The sequence below is a fragment of the Podarcis melisellensis genome (genome assembly GCF_964234715.1).
Source record: "Podarcis melisellensis genome assembly, chromosome: 1".
Taxonomy (NCBI): Eukaryota; Metazoa; Chordata; class Lepidosauria; order Squamata; family Lacertidae; genus Podarcis; species Podarcis melisellensis.
Genome location: NC_138528.1, coordinates 99486117 through 99500193, shown reverse-complemented (window position 1 = coordinate 99500193; position 14077 = coordinate 99486117). Strand labels below are relative to the sequence as shown.

The 14077-nt window shown below is 49.5% G+C and overlaps 1 protein-coding gene and 2 long non-coding RNA genes across 5 annotated transcripts in view; 1 reads left to right on the top strand and 2 right to left on the bottom strand.

Moving 5' to 3' along the window:
• LOC309380251 overlaps positions 1–2393 on the bottom strand; it is a 123275-nt gene extending 120882 nt beyond the window's left edge. The window contains exon 1 of the long non-coding RNA XR_014172771.1: positions 2279–2393. This is a non-coding gene — a long non-coding RNA (uncharacterized lncRNA). The remainder of the gene's footprint in view (positions 1–2278) is intronic.
• A 1449-nt stretch (positions 2394–3842) lies between these two features.
• LOC309380304 lies at positions 3843–7165 on the bottom strand. Its single transcript, XR_014172821.1, has 2 exons — positions 7092–7165; positions 3843–4096 (listed from the first exon to the last, which is right to left on the bottom strand). It is a non-coding gene; the product is annotated as an uncharacterized lncRNA (long non-coding RNA).
• Positions 6886–14077, top strand: part of ZEB2 (zinc finger E-box binding homeobox 2) — a 164119-nt gene continuing 156927 nt past the window's right edge. Inside the window, exons 1-2 of one of the 3 annotated variants that reach the window (XM_081928527.1) lie at positions 6886–7228; positions 10430–10567. In XM_081928527.1, the coding sequence (XP_081784653.1) occupies positions 10495–10567 (73 nt within the window). In that variant the 5' untranslated portion in view covers positions 6886–7228; positions 10430–10494. Of the gene's footprint in view, positions 7456–10429; positions 10568–14077 lie in introns of all 3 variants that reach the window. The other 2 variants (XM_081928528.1, XM_081928526.1) reach the window with 2 other exon arrangements.

The window sequence follows — 14077 nt, the reverse complement described above, 5'->3', positions numbered from 1 at the left end:
CAGTCTTAACAGAACCCAGGAAAAGAAAGTGATAGAAAACTACAGAGGGAGAGTAAATTGGCTACCTTGAGCCCCTAAGAATTAGAAAATGACATCTCCAGGTGGCTGGCAGTAACCCTAAACAAAAACATTCCTGTTAGGTGCTGGAAAAAAGTGTCACAACATGTTGTGGTACATGTCCTCTTGTGAAAATATCTGATCCTTTTGCATTTTATAGTTCTGCAATGTGAGTGTCAGTACAAGATGCTTACACTTCAGCTAAAACGTGGCTGCAGAACTCAAGCACCAGCTGATCATCTTTTCCAAAAAAAATCTACCTATTATGAAAATATCAGATGTTTGTACAAAAAAACAACAGTCCTACAAAGTTCCAGCTGGCCACTATAGAGGTAACACACACTGTGCAATTCTTCTTACAATGCCTTCCAGAAAGAAATTTGACTTGGCTTAAGCTACTGAATTACTGAAATCTCCCTGTTCTAGGAAGGTAGCCTGGAGTTCCCCTTCTCCTCATAGCTAAAGAACAGGCACATACTCAGGTGTGAAGTGTGTCTGCACCAGACATGCATCCACTGCCTGTCTGAGAAGTGTACTTGCAGCAAAATTAAGGGAGGGGTAAGAGTGCAACACAGAAACCAGCCCTCAGCTACCACTTCTTTGCCTTGGAGGTGACACAAGTATGGCCACTACACAGCACATATTCACAGCTCGCAAATGCAAGCCTCTGAGCTCACAGATTGGAGGGTGAAACAATCAACCCTGGGAAATGCACAATGAAACTCCACCTATTTCATATACAAATCAATGCAAAAATAGTACTAAATTATGAAACGCTGGCCCTGCATTTGTGCGGTTTAGAAGCATTACTACTCCGTGAATAAATGTCTTTTCTTTCTCTTCGCTGTGCTTGTGTTTACTCCCCCTAAAAAGAAGGAGCACTTCATGAATGGGGCAGCCACTTTGTAAGGATTATGAATTTTAAGCAGACCAATCCTCCTCTTCCTCCAGGACATGCTGTATTCTTGAGATGCCATGTGTACCAAGTGTTTATATGCCGGGGGCTGTCTCCTTCCAAATGAACAAGCCAAAAAGTGAAACTCCTTTTAAACTGCATCTTTAAAGAGAAAACAGAAAAAAACGGCATACACTTTTCCTATTGCGGCTTGCAGAAAACAGGAAGGCCCGTTGCTTGCTGGGTACTATTAGGCAACCCAAATCTGCATGCCTTCAGTTGCAGGAAAAGAAACCTACCCAAGCAACCCCAAAATCCCAAATGTCAAAAGCTGCTCATCTGAATCCACCCAGACACAATGGGAGCGAGTGAGGTTCCCCTGTCATCAATATACCTCTAATTTCACAGACACTTTCTTGGCAGCCCGGGCCAGAAGAGAGCAGGCCAACAATCCTACGCTTAACTGGCTAACCTGCAGGATCCTCTGGAAGCGCAGTCTCGGGAAGGGCCGCCGCCGAGTTGGCCAAGCCCTTTCCCAGCGCCTTTCAAGAAAGATCCCCCCCCCCTCCCCACGCCCGTCCGTCACCCTGAGGAGCCCCTGGCTCCGACCTCGCCTGCCTGCTTCGGCGGGCCCTCGACATATGCGCGGGGAGACGGAGAGCGCGCGGGAGACGCCGAGGCAGAGCGCGCGCCCTTTTCTCATGCTAATGAGCCCCCGGCCGCCCTTGGGCGGGGGAGGCTCGTGCGAGGGAGGGAGGGAGGCAGGTGGCCGCTCGCTCGGCTCCCACCGCAGCCCCCCGGCCAACCGGAAATGGGGCCGCGGCGTCACGTGGGGGAAAAGGAGAGCCCGGCCAGAGAGGAGCCGCTGGTGGCGCAGTCCGTGGACAGGCCGGGCCAAGGGGGGCAGAGGCGCGCGCTCCCCCCTCCGCCCGGTTCCCACGGCCCCTCTCACGTGGGGGATGGAGGCAATGGAACAAAGGGGGCAATCGGGGGAGGGCAAGGCAGAGCCCGGTGCCCGCCTGGCATCCTCTTCGTCGGCAGACACGTTTGGCTGGCCCCAAAGGTCCCCTTTTCTTTTACGCAGGGGAAAAGTTGCAGCGATGGGGAAGGGGAAAGACACGCAGGGACCATTTTTTGCTCCTCAGCGCCAGACGGGGTCGCGTCCGCCCCATCCACCCAACGTCTGATTCGCTGAGGCTGCTAATTTGGTGGCTTGTAGAACTGAAGGTGGGGGTTTTCTTTTTCCTTCTTTTTTAATTCCCAAGAGTGTGCTATAATAATAATGACAATGTAAATAAGCAAACAAATAAATAAAATGAGGCTTACTTGAGCGTCAGCCCCCTTGAAACCCGTGCTGGGCATCCTTCTGTGTCAACATGCCCAGCCTCGTGCTGCAAATCTCACACGTGCGTCTCCCAAGCCTCTCTAAGTTTACTCGAAAGTAAGTCTCTCCTTTTCTTCTTTTCTTTTCTTTTCTTTTCTTTTTCTCCCTCCCTTTTCCCTCCACGGCAACTTCCTGCCAAGGATGGGACTGGAGGCTTGGACGAAGCCAAGGCAAGGGAGACGCTTCGTTTGTCTGGGAGGGGGCGAAGCAGAGCATCGATCAGTTTTCCCTTCGCTTTCGGCGCTGTTGTCAAAATCTTGCTTAGCCCAGGAAAAGAGCACTTGCATTCCTCCTGTAGCTTCACGAAGCCGCGCGTCCTAACCGCGGAGGTGAAAGTTGTTTCGCCTCTTCTTCCTCAGTGGTGATAGGCTTCATTTTTATTAATTTTTTTATGTTCCTATTTTCTGACACAAATCCTCAGCCCAAACCCCACTCTCTCCCTGTTTAGCAGCGTAATAATAATAATAATAATAATAATAATAATAAAGCATCCTTGCTATTAAGAGTTGAGCGGGTACGTACCAATCTTGCGAAAAGTCTCTCCGGGGAGCGTCCCCCCCGTGTTGTTAGCCTCCCCCGCCTGCCTTCCCCCCTCCCTCTTTCCACGCGTGTTTCGGGAGTTTGTGGAAACTAAAGGATGGCTCTGCGGGGGGGGGGGGGACTTCCTAAGTGTCTAGGAATTATTTTGGCCGCGGCAGTGTATTTTCTCTAAATCCACGAGGACCTTCCCACGGTCTGGTTCGGTCTCTGTCCTCCTCGCAAAGGATTGCCCGTGTAATTCCCATTTATTTGAAGGGGGGAAAGAAATCTAAAGCTTTGCTTTAAGGCGAAGGGGGAAAAAATATTTGGAAGCAAGTTGGCTCTTCCCCCCACTACCACCCCACCACCTCGTGCCCTAGTTAATAATCTGAGATGTAGGAATAATATATAAAGGGGTGGTAATGAGATTACATGTTAAGCACTTGCACTTCAGATAAAGGGGAGGGAGACGTGTAATCGAGAATTCAGAAAAGGAGGTTGTTGCTATCAGTATTAGTATGAGTATTATTGGTGTAGGTTCGCTGTAGCTCTTTCAGAAGGGTCACTGTGCTTTAGAGCTCCAGACCAGATCCGAAAAGACCTCCTTCAGATGAAAAAGACTTGGGATCTGGCTGCCTGGGGTTGGTACTTCGCGTTCGTATTTGCAACAGGATCTGCTCACCCTCTTGTCCCTCTCTCCAGTAATCCAGAGGCGCCTCCGTCTAAAAACGAATGGTACCCTCCTCTCCGGGATAGGGATCGTTAGGTCAGTCCGTAAACAGTTTAGCTCTCCCCCCTCCTCAAAAGAGAAAAGAGAGGGAAGTTTTATCCCAACTCAATGCAAAGAACCAGAATAAAAGCCTGGAGAGGCTCTTCTCCCACTTGTCTAATTACTGAGCTTCATCTTTTTGCCATCATCAGTGGATCAGGATTTTTAAAAAAAAAGAAAAAAAGAGATGTTTTGAATTAATACAAAAACGACAGGTCTTAAGTGGAAGAGGCTCTTTAATAGTCACAGGTTAAGAAAAAGAAGTTTCCTTCGCTTCTTCCGGGCGTCCCACCGTTAGGAACCTGCCTTACCTGCCCCGGAGAAGGTGTCAATGGAAAAAAGCCCTCTTTGATTCGGATCGGACGGGGCAATTGGGTCCCGTTCGATCCGGAGTGTGGGTCGTGGCGGTATGGGAGGGGGGGGGGGGCTGCTCTCCGGATGACACCAGGAGAAAGCTTCCCGTCAAGCAAACCTGAAATGAGCATTTGATTTAGAAGCTCGCTCCAAAGATCCCCGCGCTTATCCTAACCCCAAATGCGTGTCAACCAAAACGTCTGAATATTCCCTTCAAACACGGAACAAGAAATCCCAATGCGCGCGAGGCAGGAACTGCGAGGAGAGGTGAGGGGTGTCCCTCTACCTCCTTCTAGTTCCTGCTGAGCGGAAGATTTAGACCTATTTTCGGATGGCAGGGAGGAAATAAATTCTCCCCAAAAGCCTTGTTTGGGTTTATTTGGACCGTGTCCCCGCAGTTTTGGAAATGATTCACCCAAAGCTTCGAAAGAGAGGGAAGTAGGGCGTATGTGGCGGAGAGGATGCGGTTGCATGTTCTGATTTGGGCTGCTTTTTATTCCTTTTTCTTCCTCCCTCGGCCAGCAAGGTGGCAAGAGTGCGTTACCCCCTCTCCCCTTTCCAAAATACGCATCCATCCCCTCACCCCCTGGTCCTGAGCTTCAGGAGCCTTTTCCCTTTGGAGGCGGTGATTGCAGGGACTGGAGCAAGCATCCCAGTCGCCTCGCTCAAGGCGCCCGTTCAATGCACAGCTCGCCAGCAGTTTATCTTAGCTTACTGTAAGTAAAAGTGGAGTGTCGGATCAGCGCAGCATTTGTTTCAGTTTCCTTCAGTGGGAAGGAGCTGGCGGGGTCGGAGGGGGTCTGCAGAGAAAGAGAGGAGCGCTCTCTAAGAGATTTAACTGTGGCCAAGCGAGGAAGATGCTGCCGGAGGAACCCAGTCTCTCTCTCTCTCTCTCTCCTCTCTCTCTCTCTCTCTCTCTCTCTCTCTCTCTCTCTCTCTCTCTCTCTCTCTCCCCCTCGTGTGTGTGTGTGTGTGTGCCTGGGCAGCTCCTGTTTAGTTTCAGCACGGGATCATGCCAGTCAACCTCGCGAATTGGAACTTTGTCCCCCTTGGGTATTTCTTTGTAGGAAGCACTGAGATCACGCAAAAAGTTATCTCGCAGAGAAAAGGAAGGGGTTGCTGCTGGGGGGGGGGGAAATATGGGGGAAGCTGAACCCAGCAAAGGATCCCCTTCTTCTCTCTTCTCCCCGCCGCCCAGCCGGGCCTCTTTCATCCTCTCCGGGTGCTTTTAAGGACTTCGCCTGCAGCCGGTGGTCTCTCCCAACCCCAACCCCCCAGCCCCTCCGACGATGCGCCTGCAAAGCAGCTTTTTGATTAAGCAAACAGAAGAGCATTGGTTAAGAACACACTTTAAGTTGTGTGTGCTGTGCGTGTGTGTTTTAAAGGTTCCCCTGGGACCGTGGACTCGGAATTGGTTAATAATGTGCAGTACTTGCTAAATTGCTGACTTCCAGATGTGTGTGGGGGGGAGAGGAATATCTTTCTTGTTTAGGACCTACGTAACCTGATTGGATTAGGACAGGCGCGTCACATTGGAAACCTTTTTGAGTGATGATTTAATTAACCATACAGTAGAAAGCTGCCTTCTCCAGGAAATCCCTTCCCCATTTGCATAACCAATCCCCACAGTGCAAAGGTGGAGTCTCAGGGCTTAATTTTCATTTTAATCTTTGCCAAAGTCCCCCCACCTCTCCGCGAGCGCACACACAAAAAAGACTTGTTACCCCCATGAAATGCAAAGCTACCCACTCAACTTTCTGCCCTTCAAGGGCCATCTGTGTGTACGAGAGAGACACTGAGTGTGTGTGTGTGTGTGTGTGTGTCTGTCTATCTGTCTGTCTGTCTATCTGTCTGTCTGTCTGTCTCTCTCTCTCTCTCTCTCTCCCTCTCTGTGTGTGTGTTTGATATTCTAATATACTGGTGCAGGTAGAAGTCAATCTGTCTAAATCTTTGACTGCAATCCTAAAGAACAGTTACTGTGATGCTAACCCCACTGACCACAGAGGGATTTGCTTCCGAGTAAACAAGCTTAAAGCCACAGTTGAAAGCTACCTATATATTTCATGCACTGAATATGCATTCTGTCTTTATTTTGTCTGCTTGTTTATGGGTTCCGAGTCTTCTTACACCGCACTTCGCCCGTATATGCCTCTATACATATTATCTCTGTTTCCTAACTGCCCCTCTGACTATCTCCTTGCAAGTGTGAAAGGAGAACAGAAGGTGGGGGGAAGCAGTTATTATTCCCCCCCCCCAATTCTCAGCCTTTGCATACACCCCAAGAGAAAAATGTCGATATTTTCTCCCTCCCACCCACAAAAAAGAGCAGCAGGGACTTATTAACACACACACGAGAGATCGTCGCTGCATTCACTCTCAAGTAAAAGTTCTATCTCCAGCAGAAGGTTTTGCCTCTAAGTAAGCGCGCTTAGCAGCTTTGAAACGCCCCATAAATTTATTTTTATTTTTTTTAAGGACCAGGAGTTCATTGGCCACTTGTTATATATCTTCAGCGCTAATTCAGCGTCTTCCTTTCTGCCCCTAAGTTTTATTATGAATAGTTTTGTTTTGTTTTCCCCCGCCTGCCCCGTCACTCTGGCATCTGCAATTTGAAAGGGGCGCGAAGGAAAAGCAATCGAGGGAGGAAGCCCATAAACAAACAAACAAACAAACGATCCCTAGATCTCTCTTTCCCTGCTGCAGATCCCGTCTTGCTCTCTAGCCGCGCGCTGCGAGCAAGCCTGCGGGATGCGAACCGCACAGCCTCCGGGTGTCTCCTTGCAACTTTCAGTTCCTTTGAGTTGGGCTAGTTCTGTGAATGGTGTTCACCGTTTTCCGCCTCGCATCCAGTAGGATTTAGCGAAGAGGATAATGATGCCAAAGACTTGATGGCTGGGGAGGGAGGGAGGGAAGGAGGCAGGCAGGCCAGGGGAGGGTGGAAAAGAGGGAGGGAAAGGCGGAGGGGAGGGGGGAGGAGGAGGAGGAGAGAGAGAGGGAGGTGGAATTTCATTTCTTCCACTAAAGCGTTCGCGGAGACTTCAAGGTATAATCTATCCCAGATCCTTCCTTTCCCAGAGAGAAACTTGGCGATCACGTTTCCACATGATGCTCACGTTTGGCGCTCTTCAATTATCCCTCCCCACAAAGATAGGTGGCGTGTGTTTCAGGGTCCTCTCTCCTCTCTCTCCTACAGAAAAGAAAAAGAAAAAAATGTCATTAGAAGAGGCGTAACACGTCAGTCCGTCCCCAGGTTTGTGTTTCCTGGAGTGGCAGAAAGAGATCAGTCCTAACCTGCCCAGCAGGAATAACGGTCCCTTCCGACAACTCTTTCCGAGGCTTTTTGACCATTTTGTCCTCTCTTCCAACCAGCTACATCTCCCTGCACCTTTTTTTCTCCCCTCCTTCCTCCACTCCGCGGCTTTTTCATGCTTCTTCTTCTCTCCATTGCTGACCAAAACTACACACAAGACTTCGCAGGTACGTTCTCGGTTATATTTTCCTCTCTTTTCTATTTTTTGCTCATTGTTGTTCCGCCTCTCCCTCTCGTTCTTTCTCTCTCTCCCTACCTCTTTTTCTTTTAAAAACAATTGCTGTCTTGGGGTCTGTTTTCCTTGTCTACAGCTAGGGAGGAAGTGGTGAGGTGGGGTGAGTTCTCATTTTTGAACTGAAATCTACATTTACTTGGGATCACTTTCTGAGAGAGACAGAGGAAGGGAGTTGTTTCTGCCTGCAAACTGTTATTACCTAGGGTCTCCCCGCTCTCCCAGGACATATACACACCTGGCTTACCAGGTGGAAAAGGTTATTTTGGCCCCCCTCCATTTTTATTTTACGTTTTATAGTTCCCACCAGGAGTAGGAAAGTTCGCCTTTCTATTATTCCTCGGTCTGTTGTGGTTGTTGTTTTTTTTTTAAGCAGCATTCCGCTCGCTTCTCTTCGTCCTCACGTTTACACATCTTAAAGTTTGCACGTACCTGTTAATGATTTTCAAGCTGTGAACAAGACCAACACAGGCACGGCTGGATAATAAGATTTTAGTTGGGGCTTTGCTTTAAAAAGAACTCCCAGCAAACCAGCCCCACCAAATGTATTATTAGCTGGCTGCAGCTCTTAGGGTTAGTGGCAGGCTTCTATTTAGTCTCTTCCAAAGCAACCAAGAAAGTTTTTTCTTCTTTTTTCTTTTTTTGCTGTTCTGTATGCTTAGTCAGTTTCATTTCTTGCTTTTATTTCTCTGAGACTGGGTGAAGTTAACACCTCAGCTTCTGGGATTCTCAACAAGAAGTGAAAGTAGTTACTGCAACTTGCTTAAAAGTCGATGGTAGCACAAAATTTTTAAAAAACAATGTAAAGGGGGAAACAAAATCAGAATTTGCCCAGGAAGAGACGAGGGGTGGAGTAGGGGGACTTTGGTGAGATCCCAATTGTCACAATTTTTAGCAACCTTAAAAAACATGAATATCAAAGGGTACGTAGGCAGTGAGAATCCTTGACGGTGATCCTCTCCATTGGTAGATTCTTAGAGAATTTCGCCACTTACCCAAGGATGCTTTCAAGGATCAGGTTGTTGTTTTGAATAATTTCTTAGCCTCCTGCTAGATCTTTTCTTTTAATGGAGAAGATAGTTGCTACAGAGTTAGAAGTCTCCAGCAAACATGAAATGGGGTGCTGATTCCCTTCGCTCTTCCACACACACATTTCAGTGGCTCAAGATGGGTTCATAGGCAGCTGAGTCCAAGACACAGGGCTGGCCTCGCTTGTGCCATCTTACACAGCCTTACCTGCACAACACAGTGCATTTGAAGCTAATCTCCAAACAACACACTGCCGCAAGGTTTATTTCATTTCATTTCTTCCTTTCTTAAATCGCCTTTAAAGTTAATAGGGAAACAACCACATAAAAGGAAGGGAAGAAATCCCCCTCCCCTTCTCCTGCCAGATCTGTAAAGTTCTGCGTTGTGCAGCCCATGCTTACTCGTAAGTAAGTTCCCCTGACTTCAGCGGGACTTGCTCTCACGCAAGTGCGGTGAGAGGTTTTCCAGCCTAAAGAGACGAGCCTGCGAGTCCATTTCTAGATGGCAAAAGCCTAGTATATAAATAAAAGGGGGAAGACAAAAGACGAGGTTAGGATAAATTTGGTCCAGGAGAGCAAGGGTTAATTGTCCTTGTTTTACAGTTTGCATCTGCTGCGTCTTTTATAGTCTCTCTCTCTCTCTCTCTCTCTCTCTCTCTCTCTCTCTCTCTCTCTCTCTACACACACACACACTACCCAGTCCTCCTTCCTTGTTTAAACTCGTCCTTAAGTCAGAGTATACTGGGTTGTGGTTGTTGTTGTTGTTTGTGTTGTGCTGTGTGGGTGCATGTTCTGAAGCTACAGCGTTTGCTTAAGTCAGCCAGACAGCGAGGGGTTTCCTCGTTTCCCCAGTTTTGACAGTCTTAAAGCTCACATCCAGTTTGCGGCCGTGTCAGCGAGAAAGTGCACCAGTTTTACAAGACTCTGTGTGTGTGTGTGTGTACACGCACACAGACAATTTTTTAAAAATGAGATCCACTAATAAGAAAGTCTCACAAGAGTAGTTTCACATCTCTCCCGCAACCCCTCTTCTTATTTTCTTTCTAAAGAAGGGAGGCTGAAATTACATTTGGGGAGGGGGAGGCGAACCCTGTGCAGGATATTGCCAACGTGACTTTAAAAGTGTGAGAAACGTGGGGGGGGGGGAGAGAGAGAGAGAGCGAGAAGGCAGATAAGCCTGTTCTTCTGCAGCTCTTATCAGTTCGTAGCCATATACTTTCAATATATATATATATATTAAGGTGTCATTGGTTATGCAAACAAGAGACAGCGTCGTGAGGTCCTCAGTACTTTTCGGAGGAAAAAAATCCGCCCAGCGATTTGAGTCAAGCAACGTTTTTTTTTTCCTGTTTAAAAACTCACACACACACACACGCACAGAGGGAGACAGAAAACAAAACCATTAAAACCGAGTGCATTCCCTCTACGGGTCATGAGTCATTTCTGAAGATGTAATACTTGTGTGTGTGTGTGTCTGATCACTGGTGGTGGAGGGGGAGATAATAATAATAATAATGTTAATAATAATAATAGGAGGTATTTTGCCTGTTAAAAGAAGAGCATGCATTTCAAAGAAAGAAAGAAAAAAGTCACCCCCACCCCCGGCCAGACACTTCCGAGGAAGGGCGAAGGGAGAGCGTGTGTGTGTTTTTGTGTGTGGCGCTGTGTGGTGCGCAAGGCGAGCGCTGCTGTGCGCGGCGCCTGGGCTGCTCGGGGTGGGGGTCCTTCTTTTGTGCAGGGTGGGGAGGTGTCGGGGTGGGGGGTGGGGGGGTTGCCTGTGGGGAGAGCCTCTCCGCTGTGTCCGTGGGCTCCCTTTGGCGCCGCGCGTTTGAACGGGATCTCGCCATGCCCACCCGGTGCCTCTGTTTGGTTGCTCCATAGAGTCTGCGTGCTGCTGAATCAGGGAGTCGAGTCCATGCGAGCTGCCATCTGATCCACTCTTATCAATGAAGCAGCAGATCATGGCGGATGGCCCCAGGTGTAAGAGGCGAAAACAAGCCAATCCAAGAAGGAAAAACGGTAAGGAGAGAAGGGAGCCGCCGGGGAAGGGCAGAGCGGGGGAGGGGGAAGCCCTCCATCAAACTTTTTTCCCTTCTTCATTTTTTTTTCTTTTTTTCTACTTTGGGTCCTGGCGACACTTCGAGACGATTGCCGGCGGAGTGGGGAGGGGGGGAGGGTTTGGAGAAAAGGCAAGGAAATATGAAGGGAGGTGTGCGTATTTGGACGAAGCGGGGGGCGGTGTTGCTAGAAAGAAAGCAGCAAAAAGCCCCCCAACAACCCCCCCAATACCCGCGGTGGGTTTGGAGCAGGGCGATCGCTTGCGCCGCGGCGGAGAAAAGAGAGAGGAGGAAAAGGGTGGGGGGAGAGAGAGAGACCCACCGAGAGAGAGAGAGAAAGAGACGGAGGGAGGGCGAGCTAGAGATCTGTCCGTCTTGTTTGTTGTGTATTTCTGGAGCGGAGAGAGCGAGAGTTTCAGGCAGCCCGAGAGAAAGTGAGTGGCAGAGAGGATCGGCGGTGGGGGATCCCAGGGCGTTGCTATTCCTGTGTGTGTCTGTGCCCCCCCCCGCGAGCGCTCCTTAAGATTTGGTTCGCTTCACCCACACCCTCCACCCACCTCTTTCCTTCTTTTTTGGGGGGGATAAGTCCGATCAAAGTAGGCGGGGGGGAGGTCCCGGGGCTTCCTTGGAGGAGTTGATGGCGGGGGGGGGGGAGATTCCTTGAGGAAGCGGAGCGGGGGTGGGAGACTCCGGGCGCTGAGAGGAAGGAAGAGAGAGAGGAAAGGAGATTCCTCCTCTCCCCCCCCCTTCCAGTCTCCGTCGCTTCTCTTGGCTCGGGGCGTTGGGAAAAGCAGAAAGTTTTTCGCCTCTGGGGCGAGTTAGGTAACGGTCCCGGCTGCTGCGCTCCTGCGCCGGCGAGATCGCCCAAGAAGACCCGTTAGATTCCTCTCGCCCGCTCTCTTTCCTCTTCCCCTCCTTCCTTCCTTCTCTCTCTCTCCCTCCCTCTGGCCCCGCCGTTGTCTCTTTCTTGTTTCCCTTTGATCGCTGCCTTCACGGCCACAATCACCTCTCAGCCAAGCCAGCCTTTCTCTCTCTCTCTCTCTCTCTCTCTCTCTCTCTCTCTCTCTCTCTCTCTCTCTCTCTCTCTTTCTCTCTCTCCACCCTCCCCTCCTCCTCTCACAAGACCCAGGAAAAGCAAAAGAGCTGAGGGTGAGAGAGAAAGAGAGAGAGAAAGAAAGAAAGAAAGAACGAAAAGAAATGGCACTTTGGAAAACGTCCGGTAGTTTTCACGTTGTCATGACCAGATCCTTCCTTGTGTTGTGGGGGGGGGGGAGAAGGAGGGAATGGACACACCGAGAAAGGAGGGGTGGATTACAGGGAGGGGGGCGATCTTTGAACAGCTCCATTAAAACACATACGCAGGAAAACCTCAACCGCTTAGCCAGACCCTGGGAAAAGCAGGGGGTGGGAGGAGGAGGAGGAGGAGAGAGAGCAGCGTGAGAAATCTGGAGCCGAGCGGGCGGAAGAGTTACTTTTCGGGGGCGGCCAAGGAAACTCCCCTCTGTCGAGCAGGCAGCAGTCGGGAGAGTCGTGCGTGTCCCGCGCGTGGCCCTCTCTCCTCTGATCGCGGAAGAAGCGGACGGAGAGAGGGGGGGGGGTCCTGCGCGGCCCCGGGACATACAGTATCCTGCGTCGGATTTTGGGGGGGGGGGTTCAGCTGCCCCCTTTCCCTCCAGGTCCTTCCTTTCTTATTTGAATCACAAGTTCCAAGTCTCTCCCCCCCCCCCACGCAACTAAACACTCGCACACTCCAGCCCCACACCATTCCGCATGGCGCTTCCTTGGCCCTCACTCTGAGCAACTTTTATCTAGAGTTGAGGAGGGGGGGGAGTTGAGCATGAGGAAGACACTGGTGTAAACCCGAACCGATGTTACTTGCAATATTTTTGGGCTGGCGGGGGGGGAGGAGTGGAGGACAGGAAAGGAAAGGAAACACAAAGAGAAAGGTTGGTTACAAACAAATGGGGGCGAGTTTTTGTGCGTTTCCCCCGTCGCTGGGGAGGTGTGAGAGAGGGACTTTTCAGCGCAGAAACTCCGGGCTGCCGTGTCTCCACTCACCCCATCCCACCTCTCCGGGGCTGCTTTCCAAGAAGGCAAAAAAACAAAGTCTAAACAATATATTCGGGGCATCTTCTCTCTCCCCCCCCCACTTTTCCGCGTTCCCCGCCACTTTCCCTTTTAGCCTGGTGCCTGCCGTTATTTAAGGTGGTCCTGGCGAAAGAGTCACTTTTCCTGCCCACCCTTCTCTCACCCGTCGCTTGTAATTTAGCAGACGTTTAAAAGCACTCTTTTCACCTCTTTTGTACGAATATTATTATTATTATTATTATTATTATTATTATTATTATTATTATTATTATTATTATTATTATTATCATTATTAAGCTGATTTGCTTACAACCACTGTCTGCTGTAGGGTTTTCCTCCCACCCTCCCCTTCTATCCTTTACAAACATGTTAAAAGAGCAAACCTTTTATGTCAACTATGCCGTCCTCTCCGCCGCCGCCCCCCCCCCCTCGCGCGCCACACACACAGGATATGTTAAATATCGCATGGAATGAGATTCAGGCTTGGCATTCTTGATTATTGAGAAGGGTGATGTGGTTCAAGCCAACCTTCTTTCTCTTCCCCGTGCGCGTGTATAAGACTGTTAGCTTATCTCCTAAAAGCGTGTCCACTGTGGTGTGGTGAATATCTGCATGTATGATCTATCTGCATGTTCAGTGTTTCCTCCTGACAGTTTGTTCCAAGAGAGGGGGAGAGAGGTGACATTAGCGGCGTGGAGATCAGGCATGAGATGCATGCAGGAAACACAGGCATCATTAGAGCAATGCAGAAAGACCCCTGAGGAATACTCATTCTGCTTCTCCCCCCCCCCCCCACGTTCTTCTGGGTGTCTTGAGAGAGAGGCAGGGAGCGCCTCTAGCCAGGTGAAAGTAACCTGTGTCTTTTAGACTCTGCAAACTTCTTCCAAAGTCTAACCACTGTTTGACTCCAAGTGTCAAACCTGCGAGGGTGGTGTTGCACTTAAAACCAAGCCACAAAAAAGCAGACATCTTTCTCTGCTTGATGATGCGCGTGTTTTCTCGTTAAGCCATGTCTCAAGTGAGAACTATTCGAATTTTGAATAGCAGGTAGATAGATCAGGGGTGTGTTTTCTTCTCATCCTCCTCCTCCCTCCTTCCTTTTCATCTCTCTCTCTCCTATTTTTTCCTCGACAAACACGTATTGGCCCCTTTGGGATTTGCTGGGGATTTATCTGAACGGGAGTGGATTTCTCTCTTCCACCCCCCACCCCCTTCTTTTGGATTCCTGGAAAAGATGTCACTTTGCTGTGGTTGTGTTTTTCCTGATAACATTACACAGAACGGTGCTAATCGAAATCAGGGAGAAGAAATTCAGGGGCAGCTCATGAGAATCAAAATATTTGTGGCTTCATTAAAAAAAAGAAAGCGGGGAGAAGCAGCTTCT